At 44.5% G+C, this 18,368-nt stretch overlaps 1 protein-coding gene across 3 annotated transcripts in view; it reads left to right on the forward strand.

Moving 5' to 3' along the window:
* SPOP (speckle type BTB/POZ protein) overlaps nucleotides 1-18,368 on the forward strand; it is a 343,001-nt gene that overhangs the window by 111,136 nt on the left and 213,497 nt on the right. For all 3 annotated transcript variants that reach the window (XM_086923988.1, XM_086923990.1, XM_086923989.1), the window contains exons 2-3: nucleotides 13,026-13,114; nucleotides 13,978-14,122. In XM_086923988.1, coding sequence (XP_086780114.1) covers nucleotides 14,045-14,122 — 78 coding nt within the window. In that variant the 5' untranslated portion in view covers nucleotides 13,026-13,114; nucleotides 13,978-14,044. The remainder of the gene's footprint in view (nucleotides 1-13,025; nucleotides 13,115-13,977; nucleotides 14,123-18,368) is intronic.

Genomic DNA, 18,368 nt, shown 5'->3' on the forward strand with positions numbered 1-18,368 from the left:
AATCCTTTTCTGATTTTGGGCACTTTTAAGCACCATGGATTCAGAGATATGCCGCGTCCGATACTAAGTGCCCATCTAATAGCAAGACCAAAGGGGGGAGTGATCAGATATACCTCTAGCCAACTGGTGTGTGTCTCCAAATTTACAGACCCTATCAGCTTGTGACATTATAAAGTCAATGCATGAATGGCTATTATGTGCAACTGAGTAATACGTGAACTGCTTATCACGTGGATTTTGCGTACGCCATACATCTGCTAAGCCCATTGCGTCCACAAAGTCCGACAGCGGTGTGGGGCACCTAGACTGAAATCTGAGAGGTAGCCTGTCTTGAAGTTCGTCCAAAGTCATATTAAAGTCCCCACTGAGGAGTAGTTCACCATCAAGCAGTCTAAGGAGAAATGCATGCACTTGAATCTGGAAAAGCAATCTTATGCCGTGCTGGTGGCATGTAAACCGAAACTATGTTAATCAACCTCTCCTCCCAACTGCCAATTAGTGCAGCAAATCTACCTTGGCCATCTGTCACTTTCTGTTCTACCATGAAGGGGAACTGATTCCTTATCAACACTCCCCACTCTTCAAAACCCCGTAGTGAATCCAGTGTGCACAGCTAAAGTGTATCCCCATCTGTCTAGTGCTCTGCATGTGTTCCCCACTAGGTGTGTTTCTTGCAGGAGGGTCACGTCTGGCAAGTGGCTTTTAATACACTTGAGCACTAGGCCTTTTTAGGGCTCGCCTGCTGATGCGCATGCTCATAGCTGGCGAAGCTCTATAGTGGCTTATCCAGAGTTTAACCACTGGATAATTCCACTGGCGATTCCATGCAGTGCATGTGCTTTTAAACTCATTACGCAAGCGCAATGAGTTAAAATGCGCGTGCACAGCATCAAATCATCAGCTTGGTGCCGCCAGCCCAGCCATTCTCCTCCCCTAATTGCCCCCTGCTGCATCAAAGGCTTTTTCACGGCCGTCCGCTGCGCCTTCCCACTCCCTCTTTTCCTCTCAGCTATATTCCGTCCATCTTTCCCGCCTGCCTGTGTGAGAGAAGTTAAAATTACTTTTTTAAAGCATTGTACAAACGGCACATGTAATGCTTGTAACACTCTTCCGGGTTGCAGGGCTTACGAGTTCCTGAGCAGTATGTACCTTGACTGACCTATTTTAAACCTGCACCATAATCACACAGGCCTTACTTACCCCGGCAATGCATCATTACAGTTCACATATTTAAGGTCAAAGTTTGGCCTCAATTGTCAACATTAATTTTGCTTTGCCATTTTAGCGTTGAGGCCTTACACTCCCAGTAGCGAAGCTGCCTTTCGGGCTGTGACCTAGGTTTTGAAATCCCACATGTGTGTGGTGCAGGTTCAATCGTCATCCCACATCGAACTCTTGCCCTTTCAGGCGCTGGCACACGTTTTGGCCCCTTTGACCTTGTCCTTGCCTAAAAGCCAATATATCCAATCACTGTGTGCTAGGGGTAGAGGTGCAGTGCGAGATTGTCAAGCAGTCTCCCATGCCCAGAGTCAGAGCCTGCTGTCCGTCTATCCTCCTCTTCCCCCGCCACCCTAGAAGCCTTTCTTTCTCCCTGCCCGCCACAGCTGCATCGGAGATTAAAGGGTGTCTTAACGCTGTTCCTGCAGTGCTCGTGCGCACCGTGCAGGTCTTCAATTACCCTGCCTGCACTCACACCCTCCAGTTTCCCGAGGCCAAACTGTGGTCGCCGGGAGCAACAGCAAACGCTTTGACGTGAGAGGGGTGATTAATCAAAGTGTCCCGAGCCGCGAGCAGCGATATACACCTGCTGCTTTGCACGGGGAAGGACACGCAGCCGCTTACACAAGAGAGGCCTGGTACTGCACCCATTGCTGGTACCACACGTGCAGGCTTCTCTGCTCATTAAAAACATTATAAGAAAAGTATCCTTCTAGTTCGTGCCATGCAACCAATCCGAGTTCGTAAAATATAGCAAAACAAATAGTTTCTTAATATTATTCATAGAAAAAACGTAAGAGAGCGGCGGTTGCACTCATTTATAGTTTTCAGCAGTCTTCCGTATTTTAAAATACGTTCTGTTGTATTCTGAATGCTTTCAGCAATACAATGAGGCAGAGCGCCAGAGTGTGACTTGATTTGTAGCCAATAACATCCAGTCAGCCAGGAGAGGGGTTGTAACACCAAATGATTTCAGGATGGACACAGCTCGGTTTCTTCTAACAAACATATGCCATTGAAACATACATCTTTGTAATATTCTGAAGACTACTTCGATCTTACTGCAGAATCATCACTGTTGGAATATCCCAAGGCGCTAGACTGGAGCCGGAGAATTCTTCAGCAATGGTCTTGTGCCACTAGGTGGACAAAACATGTTGCATTACAAATGCTATAGGTGTCACATTTGCGAAAGTTATAACTATTGGCATTGTAAATGACAAAGCTATTAATTTAGCCATTTCAAAAAATAACACCTAAATAAAAAAAAATCATTTATCAGACCAATAGCTCAAACTTTCCTAATGCGAGCCCTATTGCATTTCCAATGCTTGTTTCAGCTTGTCCCACAAACAATTACCATTCCACTTGAGAAGCCTCAACTGGGGCGTGGCAGTTGTCACACATCCCTATGTTTATGGTACATCTTATGTCAGGCCCTTCCCACTAGGGTGAGCAGGTGTTCCCGGAGAAGGTTTCACTTTTATTCATTCGCAACTTTGGGGGTATTTCTACATGTATGGGCGGCCTACATAAAGTTTCGCTAGTTGTCACATTATAAAGGGCCGCTCGTGACATCACCTTCTGACCGACCTGAATTCCTACCGTTCCACTATTAAAGTAATTTAAAACTGAACAATCCCCCCCTCCCTGTATCTTGGGCTCAAAACTACCTGTATCCCAAACTCTGCAGAGCGCCTGTCGTTCCTTCCTGGCCCTAACTTGGGGGGCAGTGTTCCAGCCTCTCCCTCTTCGCCTTCCCTCCCTTCACTAAGAATATGAAAAGCTGGGCATAACTTTACATAGCATCTGTCTTTTTGTGAGTCTTCTACTACTTAATGCAGAGTATCAATTTTCGTCCCCGGCTCCACTCAGTCCTGACTTCCAGCATCACAATCTCAAAGTTTGCTTGTTTGTCATGTTCATGTCGTCTCTGCATTCCTGTACCACTGCTTCATTTGCTTCAATTGCCAGAGTGTTCATGGTGGTTATCTGGAGTGTTCTGTATTTTCTGGCTCAAATGCGGAAGGATTTGCTTTGGTTCTGTTATTCTCCTGTGACGTCTGTCTCATCTCTTTGTCGTTGGGGTCTCCGACTCTTCTCCAGCCACTCCCATGCTTCCTCTGGGGTTTCAAAGAACCAAACTTTCCCTTCTGCCTCAACCCTTAGCTTTGTCGAAATAGCATTGCATATTTTAGGTTCCTCTCCCTCTGAGCTTTCTTTACTTCCAGAAAGTTACATCTCCGTCTCTGAACCTTTAGTGTGAAATCTGGGAAAAATGTGATTACACTATTCTCGGCAATGCGCTGGCGGTGTGCGCTGTTTGAAGAATTACATCCCAGTCACTGAAGTTGAAGACACATGCCAGTATCGGCCTGGGAGGAGCCCCAGGCCTCGGTCTTCCTCCCGGAACTCGGTGGGCATGTTCTATTAAAATATATTTAGAGATGTTTTTGGGCTGAAGCGATTTTAACATTAAGTCTTCTACAAATAAGTCTGCCGCTGGTCCCTCTGCTCGTTCTGGTACTCCTATGATTCTGACGTTATTGTGTCTAGACCTCCCTAGGTAGTCGTCTAGTTTGGCTTCCATTTCTCTGCTGCTTTCAGTGAGTTCTTTAACTAGTTGTTTCATAGTAACCATGTCTCGCTGCAAGTCCGCTGTCTTTTCCTCCACCTCCGTGACTCTTGAGCGCATTTTCTTGAGGTCTGCCCGATCGGGGAGACCTCTGTGATGACCGAGTCATTTCTAGATTCCAGTGAAGTCTGCACTGTGTTTAAGGCCACTATTATGTTGTGTGGTGTTATACTTTCTATGGAGGCTGGTTCTTAGGCGCTAGCCTGTATTTGTTTCTGCTTCAGCCTGTTTCGCCCAGGCAAATTTGTTCAGCTTAGCTTGATGAGTGCTTTGCCCTTCTCTACCACCTGACATGGTGGCGAAGATGCAGTGGTTACTGAGATCGCAACAATTACTGTTGTTCTGTCCTCTCCAGGTTCTTCCGCCGCCTGCCCATTTGTGCATTGAGGCACTACGTGGCCTGTCGGGTGCCACCCCAGTGGGACCAAAATAGGGAGCCTGGTGGACCTAAGGGCCAATGCTCCAGCACTGCCCTCTGTATCTGGATGCAAACAGATACTCCACGTTTCAGAATTATGGTTGTGGCTGTTCACTTAGATAGTCGTCTCTTCCTTGGGGATGCTTTTGGCTCCACTCTGTGGTCCGTGTCTAGCCAGGAAGTTGAATCGCCCCCGCTTTCTGTAAAAACGTTTAAGCTATTCAGATCTTTGTCTGGCCAGGGGATATAGTGCACTCAGTCAACCTCCCCCACTGGCCCCTTCTTGCGCTACTATTGCTGTGAGGACTGCTCCTACAGTGCCAACTCTCCTCGTGGTGCAGCTTTCCCCTTCTTCCAGAGCGTGAGCAGGCCTCACTGAAACCCAGCTGGTGCCCACTAGCTGTTTGGGTCTCGCGACCCGGTGGAGCAGCATCCGCGGGTAGCTGCCTCGTAGAGGATCATCTTTATCTTCCCTGCCTCTTATTACCGTATTTGATGCAAGGCTCTGTGTCTCTGAGGTATCCGACTCGATCGCCTTGGGCCTGGCTGACGGTACTCTCGATCCGCGAGCCGTGTTGGTTTACCTGCCTGTGCCTCGCCAGCCTCTGACGCCCCCCCCCCAGATCGGCGCCCCCAGCTCACCTTGGTCCCGCGGGGGTCCGACAGTGTCTCTTGTTTCAGGGGGGTGGGACCCATGCCTCCTGCTCCGTTCGAGCGCCTGGATCCCAAACTCGAGTCCCCGGCTGACGGCCACTGGGCAGGCCTCGCTATGGATCTCGTTGCTCACTTTACCCAGCGGCTCACTTCTTAAGCCCCAATGCTCCGGAGTGTTCACACGTTCAGCAACGTCTCTTCGTGTTGGCCCAGCACGGATATTTTAGTCTGATTTTTCGACTAGAGGGGTTGGGAAATGGGAGCTTCCCTAACTATCTGCTATCTTGCGTCCCCGCTGGCCAATTTTATGGCCTTTTTGATACAGCAATATTGGCTGCAGAGTGCTTAACAATATTAAACAAAGAATGGAGCAAAACCACATGCAACACAAGTGATTATTACACACAAAAAGCCCCCAAATCTGATTTACATTAAGGAAGAGAACTATACGTTAGTTAAACATCATATTACGTTTTAAAAACGTCTGCTTCCACTTAAATGTCTTGAGTTAGGGGACAGTAGTAATCACTAATTGTTTTGTGCCACCTCAAAAGAAATCTGCTCCATCAGCCCTTATAATATTTGGTGTTGACCTGCCCAGGGCTGGGCTCACATTCCTGCTTGTGTGTTGTGTCCCCTTAGGTGAGTGAAATGTATGATTGTGTGTTGTGAATATCTTTGTTTGAGGAATTTGAACCCTCGTCGTATAAATGGATGTGGCATTTTTAGGGCTCTGGCCTATGTCACACTGCGTAGCAGTGTAGGCGGAGCCTAAGAGTCCTGTAGTTAGCGTTTCCGAAAAGCTACCTAAGAAATTCCTGGCTGCTCGTGAATGTTCGTCCTTTGTTTTGGCAGCTGCATTCAGATTGGGCTTCTCTTGCGTGTCTTTTCGGAAGAGAGCACGCACTAGGCCATAGGCGGTAGAGTATCTCCGCCTATAGCATATTCCGTGCGGACACGCGCAGCAGAAGGGCATATTTTCTTCAATTATCGCGGCTGTCCGGGCCCGCGGTAATTGAAGACAAATGCTTGGCTTGCGTGCACCAGTCTCGAGGGCTTGGGCTTGCCGGTCAAGTCGTGTGGCGCCTGTGAACTTCTGTGGCGGGAGAGCAGGCTCGCGGGCTCTTTTCACTGTCTCCGAATACTCGAGGGCTCTGTATTGCCTTTAAATGCTCCAGAGTCCAAAGACTGATACCGTGTCATGCTTGGGGTCATGTCTTGAGCAAGTTGCCCATATGACAGGGGTCCTGAGGGGTACATGAGAAGCTTGTACCTCAGTCCGCCCTTCACTCTCTGCTTTCATCCAGTGGGAAAACAGCCACGGTCTCCTCCTCCCTCGTGCGTGCTCACATTTAACCAACTTCTCCTGAGCGGTGAGTCATAGGAGACACATTTTCACTGGAGATATGAGGGAACGAGGGTCTTAGGAATGCGGGGGCTTTGGTGCTCAGTGGTGTGCCTCAAATTCCAACTTGATTTTCTTATCCGAGCTCTTCGGAGACCGCTCAGGCGGGCAGTGGAAGTAGCACCCACTTCTCCGCATACAGGAACGGCTTTCTACCCTGCTGCCCGCCTCTCTGCCTTGCTGCCCGTGCCCGCATCTACGGTGCAAGACGGATGGGAGGTCGGCGTCGTTGCTCCTTTGTTACGAAGAAGTTCGATCCTGCCCTAGCCCCCGTACAACAGTTTAAAGCACGTCTTAGCTCCGTTTTAAGGCTGAACCCACTGTCGCGTCCCCACTCTGATGGAAGACCGCATTTAACACCTCGCTCGTTCACACGAGCAAGTCTGCATCTCCCATCAGTTCCCGATTTTGCACCACCTGTGTCCTACCGAGGGTGGCTGACTGTTAACCAGTTGTCAGTGTGTTGATCAGCAGGACGCAAAACGTAAGTTGGTTGTTCTTAAGGAAATGACTCTGCCTTCTCTAACTTTTAAAATAGTCTTTAAAGGAGTCTTCGTGCTTTCCGAACGCAGTTGTCAGCAAGTATGCAGGCTGTGTTGTGTGTTGTGTAAGGGTTGAGCAGTTGAATCATTGGGCCTCGTTCCTTTTTTTCTTGATTAAACTTCTCAGTATAATGGAACACACGATTCACTTGAGGTGATTTCTTCGGGCTACCTATAATACAAAAACGTGCGTGACAACAGATGGTAGAGGCTTGTATTCTCTTGGCTTTCTACTGCAGAGAGATTGCAATAGCTGTTCTTGGAAGGGCAGACAGCATCCTCAGGAGAAGGGTCTGTGGCACCCACATCTGCAACTTTGCTTCAGAGCACTGGTTGTGGCACTTGAACACAGAAATGCCAACTTCAAAAACAAAAAAGAGTGCCGAGGGAGTGCCGCAGAGTGAGAGGGAGTGCCGCAGAGTGAGAGGGGGCGCTGCAGAAAAAGACGGCACACACAAGACTGCACACACAAGACGGCACACACAAACACAAGACGGCACACACAAGACGGCACACACAAGACGGCACACACAAGACGGCACACACAAGACGGCACACACAAGACGGCACACACAAGACGGCACACACAAGACGGCACACACAAGACGGCACACACAAGACGGCACACACAAGACGGCACACACAAGACGGCACACACAAGACGGCACACACAAGACGGCACACACAAGACGGCACACACAAGACGGCACACACAAGACGGCACACACAAGACGGCACACACAAGACGGCACACACAAGACGGCACACACAAGACGGCACACACAAGACGGCACACACAAGACGGCACACACAAGACGGCACACACAAGACGGCACACACAAGACGGCACACACAAGACGGCACACACAAGACGGCACACACAAGACGGCACACACAAGACGGCACACACAAGACGGCACACACAAGACGGCACACACAAGACGGCACACACAAGACGGCACACACAAGACGGCACACACAAGACGGCACACACAAGACGGCACACACAAGACGGCACACACAACCATCGCCACCACCCACACTCACCACCACCACCACCACCACCACCACCACCACCACCACCACCACACACACACTCACCACCACCACCCACACACACACACACTCACCACCACCACCCACACACACACACACTCACCACCACCACCCACACACACACACACTCACCACCACACACACACACACACACACTCACCACCACCACCACCACCACACACACACTCACCACACACACACACACACACACACACACACACACACTCTCGCCACCAGTCATCAGTGCACGCTTTTACCAAGCACACACACCTCCAGCCGGCAGTGCACGCTTTTACCAGGCACACACACCACCAGCCGGCAGTGCACGATTTTACCAGGCACACACACCACCAGCCATCAGTGCACACATCCATTGTCAACGCATCCACAATTAAACTATTGTAGAAATCGCAGTATGGTGCACTTTACTTTTAAACATATTCATCTAAAGCGCAGCATGCCACCATTCCAATCCAACCCACATAATTCTACTACACACCACATGCATACACTCCATAACACATGGCTAAAAGACATTGCCATTTACAATGCCATTAGCTCTAACTAAAATAAATCCGAGACCTATCGCATTTCTAATGCTTGTTAATCCTCTCTTGGGCAACCTAATGCACATTAGTCTCTCTTGATCTCTTTGTTAATGAGTATTTGCTCTTCTTTTGGAATGAACATTCACTGCAGATAGCAAAAAGTTAAGGGCCATCTAAAATGGTATTTGTCAGCAAAGGCTATGCCTATTGTTAAAGAACTACTTCTCTTACCCTTTCCTACTTCAACTAAGAGTGCCTAAGAGTCCCCTAAGCATAGTCTATTATGTCAATGCTAGACCAACTTCACATCACCTCAAAGAAACTGCCTAGTTAAAATTGTGTAAGAGTAGCTCACGTTCACAAAGTTTAAAATCAACAAGCATTGGCAGAGCCAGTAGGTCTAGCTTTAAAGTGAAAAAACGTTTTTCCCTTGGTGAACCAATTCTCAAGTAGAACAACCCAAAATTAGGTATCTCAGCCAACCCAATTATAGGCACCTTAGGTCCCTTTACTAACTAATACACTTCAACAACAGCAGTATAGTTCATTATTTATTATCATAAAAAATATATTCGTACAAATACAATTGAATGTTTAAAAAACTCTTGAAGAGCCACAAATTAAAATTTCACAAAGCAAATTCATAAAATACAGTCTCTAATACTCATAAGTTCAAACTGACAATTTTATAAAACAATGTAATCAAACACTTGGCACTAATAAACCTCAAAAAGGAGAGACATACAAAAAGACATAAAACTTGTCAATAGGTGTTGCACGTTTCTGGGATTTCGCATAAACACAATCCTGAGAATGTATGATTATTGATCTACAGGTTAGGTTTTTACTCCCTTGATCGTGCCGTGGGGCGTCGACGCGCTTCGATGGTTTTATTGATATGTTACCATCTTTATCAAGACTATAGTATTCAGTCTCTCCTACTATTTGGCACTGGTTGGTTGCCCGTGGTGTAGACCTCCTGCGGATAAACATATTACCGTCAGTGTCTTCTAAAAAATCCATTATACATTTTGCAACACTTATTACAAATAATATCGACAGTACAAGTGTCCTAATGTATCTCTTGTCATTCCAGACATCCCAATATGCATCATATTGTAACGATTCATAATTATCAAATCAACATATCCTAACTGATAGGTTTAGAAAATTCATATATATATATATATATAACACATACAGCTAGATTGCATCCTCTTTATAGTTCTTCAACATGGGAAGTATCTACCCCTTTTAATTCCCTTATCGGGTTAAATTTAACCTACTACTCTTATTTGTACTCTACCTCTCTGCCTGCTTAATCTGTCTTTCTTTGTCACTATTCTCTTACTCTTTGGCAGGCCCAGACCCTCATCTTCCTTGTTTGTGCATTTTCTTATTTACCTTTTACATACTGCAGGTTTTCATGATCTTTCAGCTCAGGTGATCGAATTTTCATCCTGGTCTATATAAACTGTGAAAGATAGATGTACTCATATTAACTTTGCTGATTGGGGGACACAATCATAGATTTATTTTATATAGTGCCAGTTAGTAATTTACCATCACATCTTCATTCCTTGTCCTGATTTGTTAATATTAGAAGGCTGTTCCTCTGGCACTTTCTTTTAAAACCAATGTGTTTCCTATACATTGATAAGAGAAAAGAAGGGGGAATTTTACCCTCAATTCGTGTTTTTAGACTACACTTTTCGAGTAATGGAGCGTATTGTATTTATAATTACCTTCAGTTTAACGGTTAGGCAGTAATTAGTTCATTACTCTGTCTTCTAGTCGGATTTAGCCAGGTTGTTTTCGATTTTGCTGCTTTTATTTTAATAGATTTCTGCAAACAAAAATATATATGTGTCCTATTTATTCCTCATGCCATATCGTTAGGCTCACTGGGTGATACGAATTTTAACACATCTTACCCCTATTGTGGAGTTATCGTAACCTCTATTTTCTTTGGGGGCCGGTACCTCTTATGGTTTCTTACTGCACGTTCCTATCGGGATAAGGCAAGTGAAACATGCGATTGATTCTCTATGTTAATGTATTGCTGGCATTACCTAGCTAACATAGTTCTACTCTGGCCAGGGGTGAGTTCTTACCGATGTGCAGCCAGACCTAGCAAAATCGAAAACACCCCGGCTAAATCCGACTAGAAGACAGAGTAATGAACTAATTTCTGCCTAACCGTTAAACTGAAGGTAATTATAAATACAATGCAGTGAGATGAACAGTTGATGGTTTATCCCGGTACCAATTCCCTTGATGTAATCGATGTACATTTTGACAACTAACTGCGGTTAAAAAAAAAGAGGTTGAAGAGTGTATAAATTATACTATGTTCTAAACCGTGGATAACAGGTTTGCCAGGTTGGTAGCAATGGTAGAACCCAGCAATGTCACTCCCACCTGAAGGAATATCGACAAACTCCATTATGAAGATTATGTATCTAGCTTGTACCTCTGTGAATCACCTCTATTTAATGACTTCACATTCTGACTAAACAAAGGTTGATTGAGGGGCAAGAGGAGGACTCTTAATTTGATCTCAGTGGGATTTGTGAATTTTGTGAAAGTGTACAACAAGTAAGGGAGGTGAGTATTATCTGCTTTGAGAAACTCTGCCTCCTTAGAGATCAGTAGTGTAGTGATTCCAAAGATAGGCGTACCTTTATTTCTTGAGATTGATCTGATCTGAATTTGAGGTAACTATCTCCACCCTATTCTGTGGAGATCAGTTGGTAAAAGCTTTTATTGTGAAATCCAGTTAGCACGTTTTTTGTGACTGGTAAGGCTGTCTCCAGCTTGCTTATCCGTCCAGTGTGGAATGCGCTCCGATTGGCTATAGAAGATTGTCACAATCCATTGGAAGCCTGCTGCTGGAGACTTAGATCATTGGTAAGAGCATACACTCTTAGTGTATCTGAATACAAGGCATACAGCTACATCTGAGCTCCTTGGTAACCAGTGAGTCCTAGCCACAGTACTATGATGCAGGCTAGGGCGGCTCTGTGATGCATGCAGTGACCTAGAATCCTGACATAGTAAAGGCATCTCCTTGGGGCCAGTCTATCAGAGCCCTTTACCGATATCCAGATGGGGCATCTGATTTATTAGACATTTGGCTTTGACTTGTTAGTTCTCCAGACATCCCGTTCTCAGGCAAGTCTGCTGAGTTTAGCACTGTTTTGGTGGTGTTGTATGTGTGCTGTATCAGGAGAGATTGGCCCAATTCAGAGCGCTACTGTCAGTGTGGTCCTGTACAGAACGGCAAAGGTAAATCCCAAATGAAGGGTCATCTTATTTAATACTCTTTTAAAATGTTTTTGGAGCAGTCCAATTAAGGGTAATGTACTGCAAGTTTGAGAAGTCTCTGATTGACTAGTGGCAACTAACAAGATCATTGTACCCTGCCTGCAAACGTCTTTCCCCACATAATAACAGTGGACTTCTCCTTTTCTACGTTTTTATGCTGGTACGGCTAGCTTGATAGCGTTGTTAGTCATTATTTAATCTCTGTCGCTTTGAGATGTGCCTCATCCGATATCATTTATGTGCTTACCATTTCTCTTGGGCAACCTAATGCACATTCATTTCTCTGGAAGGAACTCTGTTAAAGCGGTAGTCTGGCTCTGATCTAACCAGTTTCCAGATTAATCGCTAAATGGAAACCCTGATTATTGAAGATTACGATGATTTTATTGCTCTTTCTGACTACTGCACCATGATATTTTTCCACTTCTCTGTGTCATTCCTTTACAGCAATACAACGAGACAGCTACATTGTACTCGTTTCAAGTTGTGCTGGTTTCTTCCTTCACACACTTTCTACCTTCTCTTCACGTTTTCCTTTCTGCCTGTCACAATACAGTGCCCTAGACTGCTGAATAGTAAGGGCGGCCGAAACATGTTTTTGTTCACCTTGTTTATTAACTGACTCCTTTAGTGCTTGTTGCCCGACCCTTTATGTAATTGGGTAAGTATCGAAGGCTGATTCGGACTACCATGGATGGATCCTTGCTTGCCTAGTTCCTAGAACGCTTCAAGACTACTTTTAGTCTCCTACATTCCCAGCTCTAACATTTGGGACTTCATATTGTATTTCAGTGCTTTTAAGAATTTGATTAATTAATTTGATTCAGCACCTTGGCTGGGGGACCGTTCTGTACATTACTGGAACACTAGCTTAAATTGTACACTCCCTCTATTAAGTACAGCGTGTCTTTGCTTTCACGTTCAGTTCTAGGACATGTTATACGTTTTCTGGGACTGTTGAACACAGCATGACCCATAGTTCTTGAAATCCACACCTTTGAACAGTGTTCGCCCCTGAGCTTCTATGTATGTGTCATGGGTTGGTCTTTGCTACAGGTATGGCAAATCACCATTGTATCTGAACACTTCTGCTCCCATTCTCTTCCAGGATGTGTTTAAGACGTATTTCTTGGGTTATACAGATTTATTTTCCGTTTTGCCCAGAAATACAGTGTTTGTGGTTGACCTGTGTTTTATTTTTTATTTTTTTGCATGTATTCAGAGGGATCTGACAGACACCTCCGGAAGCTCCCTGTCCCTTCTCCTGTACCCTTCCACTGCATTGGACTTTGTTACCTAATACAGAGACAGGTGAGTCGACTCTTAAGATTGAGGCATTGTTACTGGCTGGAATGAATGACAGGTCATTAGATAGCACCTCTTAGCGTTATTTGTGTTTCACAGCAGCTTGCTTTACCTGCTTTTTCCCTGTCTTTGATAAATCACTGCCTTCTTACACTAGGTATGATGCTTTCAATAAGTGTGCTACAAATATTTTTCCTTACTCAATCCTCACCCTAATGTGGTGAAGCTCTCCCCATCTTTCTCCCTAAACTATTGCTTATGACACTCCTGACCCTAATCTTGGGGAGATTCTGCCACAGTTTTTGCCTACAATCTGCCTGTAGTTTTTAACAACTGCCAGCGTAAGCAGTCTGCCTCCACTCTCTGTCTTTCTAATGCTTTTGGAGTGGGGCGTCATTCAGCAGCAGACGTCGGTTACTGGCCATGAGCATCATTGTGCTTCAGATAAGCACTGTAACCTTTAAATGGAAGTGTGTGGGAAATGTCACTGCCATGGTGCTGAGCCAGCGTTGTGCATTCCGTTCCCAGAGTAACAGCTGGGGCTGTGGGATGCCATGAGGAATTGGGTTTAGTGGCAGACCATTTCCGACTCTGATGTACCATTTGTTGGTACACAGATGTATGAGCCTATAGGGTTTATTGACCTCTCCCAGCTAGTAGTCATCTTCTTATTCAGATGTCTCTATGCATAACATGGGATTTAATGATGCATTCTGCTTGTGGCTTTGTGATCTGTTTTTTGAGTTGGCGGATGTGGTGCTCTGCGTTTGCCTGATCATCTGTGTGCCTCATTATTAAGCAAAATGGGTATTGGTGGGAACATGTGTTTGAAGCTAGATGCTGATGAACCTTTCTTTGTGTTTTTGTAGATAAGGAAGGATTCAGACGTGTTCTGTTCAGTGCACAGTGGATCCCTGTGCAGCTTCCAAGCTGGCGATGTCACGGGTGCCGAGTCCCCCGCCGCCGGCAGAAATGTCGAGTGGGCCAGTTGCAGAAAGCTGGTGTTACACACAGGTCGGAGGAGACCCCCCACCCTCCACCACTCCCTTTGCTTTAATGTACAAAGATTTTTGCATGTTAAATGGTTATTTTTATTGCTGAGATTTGATGGTTATTGTTACCCATATTAATGAAAGATTGGTTTGCATGATCATGAGCTGTGGAACCTTGAAGGGACATATGGTTTGGAGAGAAAGATGCCTACTGCCTTGCTCAATGTAGGATATATTTAACCCCCTTTTCTAGGGTCTTCATAAAACTTAGGTAAATCCATGAGAGTCACAATAGTGGGGTAAATTACTAGAAAAACTCCCATTGAGTCTGGATGTTTTACTATCCTGCATTTTGGATAACTATTATGCTAGTCACTTTCAGCAGGCATCCAGTGTAGCTGAAGCTCTATTGGAAAGCTTTATACTTAAAGCAGAGTGTTGTCTTGGTGGTGGTTGGTAATATTGTAGTTTTTTTTTTCATGGTTGTCAGTTTTCATGGTTTCATCTGCTACCTCTTTCCCGTCTATTCCACCATACTCTCTTTCACCTCATCCATTTAATTTTCTTTGTTATGGGGGTGTCTCTCCATGCTTCTTAATTCAATACGATCGCTGGTCCATATGAATTTAAAATTAGCTAGCTATTTGTCACTTTCTGAGGCGAACCTGGACTAAATCTATTAGTGCAGGGGTAAATCCCCAACATAAGTAACAAAAGTTCCGGAAAACATGCAGTCTCTGTGAAAAGGCGTGATGCACAGTGAGGAGTAATATGAGCATTCCAGCTTACTTTTTAGCAGGTGCAAGACTAAGTAAATATATTACTTTTTTAGCAGGGGCAAGGCAAAGAAAATATTTCAGAAGGGTTTTTTATCTTGGAATGTGGGTTTAGATAGTCTCGTTTATGTGTAGGTGAGTTTGGCAACAAATCCAGCAAGAGAGCAGTTGAGTGAGAAGGGGGCCGAATATGCATGGGTGATGTTACTATCATTTAGGGAGTTGGTGTTCCCTGAAGAGGTGAGGCTTTAGGTGTGTTCTGAATTGCAGAATGGTAATGGCAGGTCTGATGATGTTCCTGGTCCCGGTAGCATAGCTGGACAAAACCGGTTGCTTTTTTTTCTGTATTGTTTGTGCAATTATAAGATTTTAATCTGGTAGCCTGCTGGCTTTTAGTGTGATGTCAGTCTGTAGTAGTTATTATCTCAGCCGTTAAAAAAAAAAAAAGTCTTGTTCGCTACAACTAGTCTTGAAGGTGATACCTCATTAGAGGTGGTGCAAGTGCTGTTTTAAAGTTGAACTTACTAGGGCCTTGGATAAAACATGCAGGCAATATGAATGGTGACTTTCAGAGGGGTATATGATGGGGACACCATAGACCAGGATGTTAAGTTTGTCCAGGTCTAAGGCTTGGATTTTGCCGATTTCCAAGACTCTGGAAGGAAAGATTAACTTCCATTTGGATGCAGCTGATATAATTCTGTCTTGGTTGTCCAGTTCTTTGAAGAACACCGACAGCGAGGTTATCTCTCAAAGCCTCATTATTTGGATGCATTCCCAGCTTTTCCTCCCTGAACTGTGGTTCCTCTGGGTGAGCGGACTCGCCTTCCCCAATAATTGCAATGTGTTTTAGCTTAGACCACTAGATCCTTCAACCAAAGCCATTCTGGCTAGGAGCCATTTCTTCCTATGATCTTATGCTCATTTTGCGCTAAGTTTTGTGTATTTATATTATCTTGTTATAATGTAATCAGGCTTATATAGATGTTATCCTCATGATTATCCTATATTCCTAATGGATCAAAACATCTTCTACCCTAAAAACACTGACAACTTTGGCTATGACCTATGGGTGTAGTAGTGTTTTGTCCTATCAATAAGTGACCTTCACAGTGTACATTATTAATGGTCACTCGTCGTGTTTTTTTTCCTGTTTCCTTGTTTTTAACACTTATTAGGATTATCCCGGCGGGGTGATTTTCCCCATTGAGCCAACGTTTATTGAAAATAAAAAGCTGTTTATATATTATCTGTAATTACTCCTGGGCATTGTTTGTTTGGCTCCCAGAGTGGTGTTTTCCCATGAATTCCTTAGGGACTATGCTTTGTTATATAGATTCAGTCATAGTTGGTGGCCATGAAGGAGCGGAGTATGTTGAGGCCCTTGATCACAATGCAATAGGAAAGGAGATTCCAGCAAGGATTTGACACAGAGTTTCACTGTCTTGGTGAGTGCTTGGCTTCTCTTGGAGGCTTTGTTGTGAAGTTTTGTATTAAGTAGCTTCGACTGTGATGATGAGGTGCAAAGTGTTTTAAATTAAGCAACGCCATCATGGGCTTTGGCTCATTTCATTTTTTGTCTGTAGATGGTGGACTCTTACTCACTGAGCTATTAATAGTATCCTGGAATGAAGAGTGTGGAGGATCAAGCTTGAAGAGTGTGGAGGATCAAGCTTTTTATGTGTTGCTGTCCGTGTGATTTTTCTGAATGTTATATATTTTAAGGCAAATGTTTTATTCTGGTTTTGGCTGGGCAGAGTAATGGCAAGCTTCATGAGTGTTTCTTGGAGTGAGGCCATGGGAAATCTTTGAGTAAATTATGTTTGTTTTTGTCTTTCCAATTGCATTGTGTTTGTCTCATAAAACAGGACAGAGGGGATTGCGAGATGGTTGATTAAGTCCAGAGCTATCGGTGGCTTGTTTTCGATTGACTAGCACAAGGCTGTTAATATGAAGTAGATTGTGTTACCTTTGGAAAGGCTGAGTGTGGGGATGAGTTACTTGATGATCATGTCATTGAATTGTGTTGAATGACTCATTTTTTTGTTGTTTTCAGTCTTCTGGAGGCTCAAGTCTCCAAGAAATGCTTGTTTGGTTTTCTTGAACGAAGGCCATGGTCTTGAGGATGTATCTCCTGACTGAAGTTTTTATTGTGTCTGGGCGGTCTTTAGATCACAGAGAAGCTGGTGTTGTGGAGTGATGAGTGGCAAGTTGTAAGAGAGGAGTTCGATTCAGTTTTGTTGGCTCACTTCAAGAGCAGGGACATGTCAACTTGAATATGGCAACATAATGTGTGCATGTGACGCATTACATATGAGGGTGGTGTATGAGGCATCTGCTGCAAGTGATTTATCAGAGAGGAAAGCGTTTTGGCCCTGGGCCCTTCAAGGCCAAAACAGGTAACACCATTGTTTCTCATTTCACTGATGGTTGGATGCTGTAAGGAAGAGTGGGAAGATGATCTTTAGTTCTGTCTGATCCTTTGGCCCTTGGAAGGTAATCAGTGACAGCAAGCTCCTTGAATGTCAAGCAGCAAGTGATTGTAAGGCATGCTTATTGTCTTGGTTGACACTGGGCTCCTGTAAATGGTCTGACGGGCAGAGGGAGGCTTAACCAGGTAGCTGCAGGTGGTTATTTTGTTTGCTTACAAAGTTCAGTACTGTACTGTTTCCCCATGTTATATTATTGTGAAATATGAAAATAATCATTTCCACATTCTGGCCTTTTATACCATCTCCCTCTGTTTAGCATCCCAGTTCTAATAGCTTCATGTATTTTGTGCATTCCTTCTAGCAATACGTATGAGTATTGTAACAGGGCAAGCCTGCCAACTCACTGGACAAATATTGAGTTTTCTATTTTTTACTTATATAGTCTCCTTGTGAGCTTTTATAGATTCTGCTTTTTACTTACAACATTAGTCTCTTTTTGAATAATGCATGGTTCAGCTTATAAAGCATCAGAATGTTGTGGTAGATTAGATTTATTTATACCTCCGTGTCGACAATTGGTCTGTCCTCTGCTTCACGCTCTGGATTCAACCTGTGGAGGTGTTTGAGCGATAGTTCGTCATTGTGAGAATAATTATTGTTTTGTTTTTGATATTTTAATATATTATTTCTTGGGGTTTGCCAGAAGTGCCTTGCTACTTGGCTTGCTTGTTGCTCAGTGAGTTTGTGAATTAACTGGAAGTATTGAGTCCTGCTATCCATGCTGTGGCTTATTTGGACAGTGTGGGTGCATGTTAGGAGCGCGTTTGAGACTTGTACTCTTTTGAGGTGACACAGATGATGGAATGGTTAAACACAGTTTTTGTGCCCAGTTATTTATTCGAATTGGCATATCTTTGTAGTGTCGGATATGAGGGTGTGTTTGAGGTCTTCTGTTGAATATGTTTTCCTACGTTGTGCACATGTTGTTTAATAGAAACTGTTCTTGTGAAGACTATCTCTGGGGTTTGTCTGACTATTTGGTGATAGGATTTGGGCCTAG

The sequence above is a fragment of the Lissotriton vulgaris genome, chromosome 5 (genome assembly GCF_964263255.1).
Source record: "Lissotriton vulgaris chromosome 5, aLisVul1.2, whole genome shotgun sequence".
Lineage (NCBI taxonomy): Eukaryota > Metazoa > Chordata > Amphibia > Caudata > Salamandridae > Lissotriton > Lissotriton vulgaris.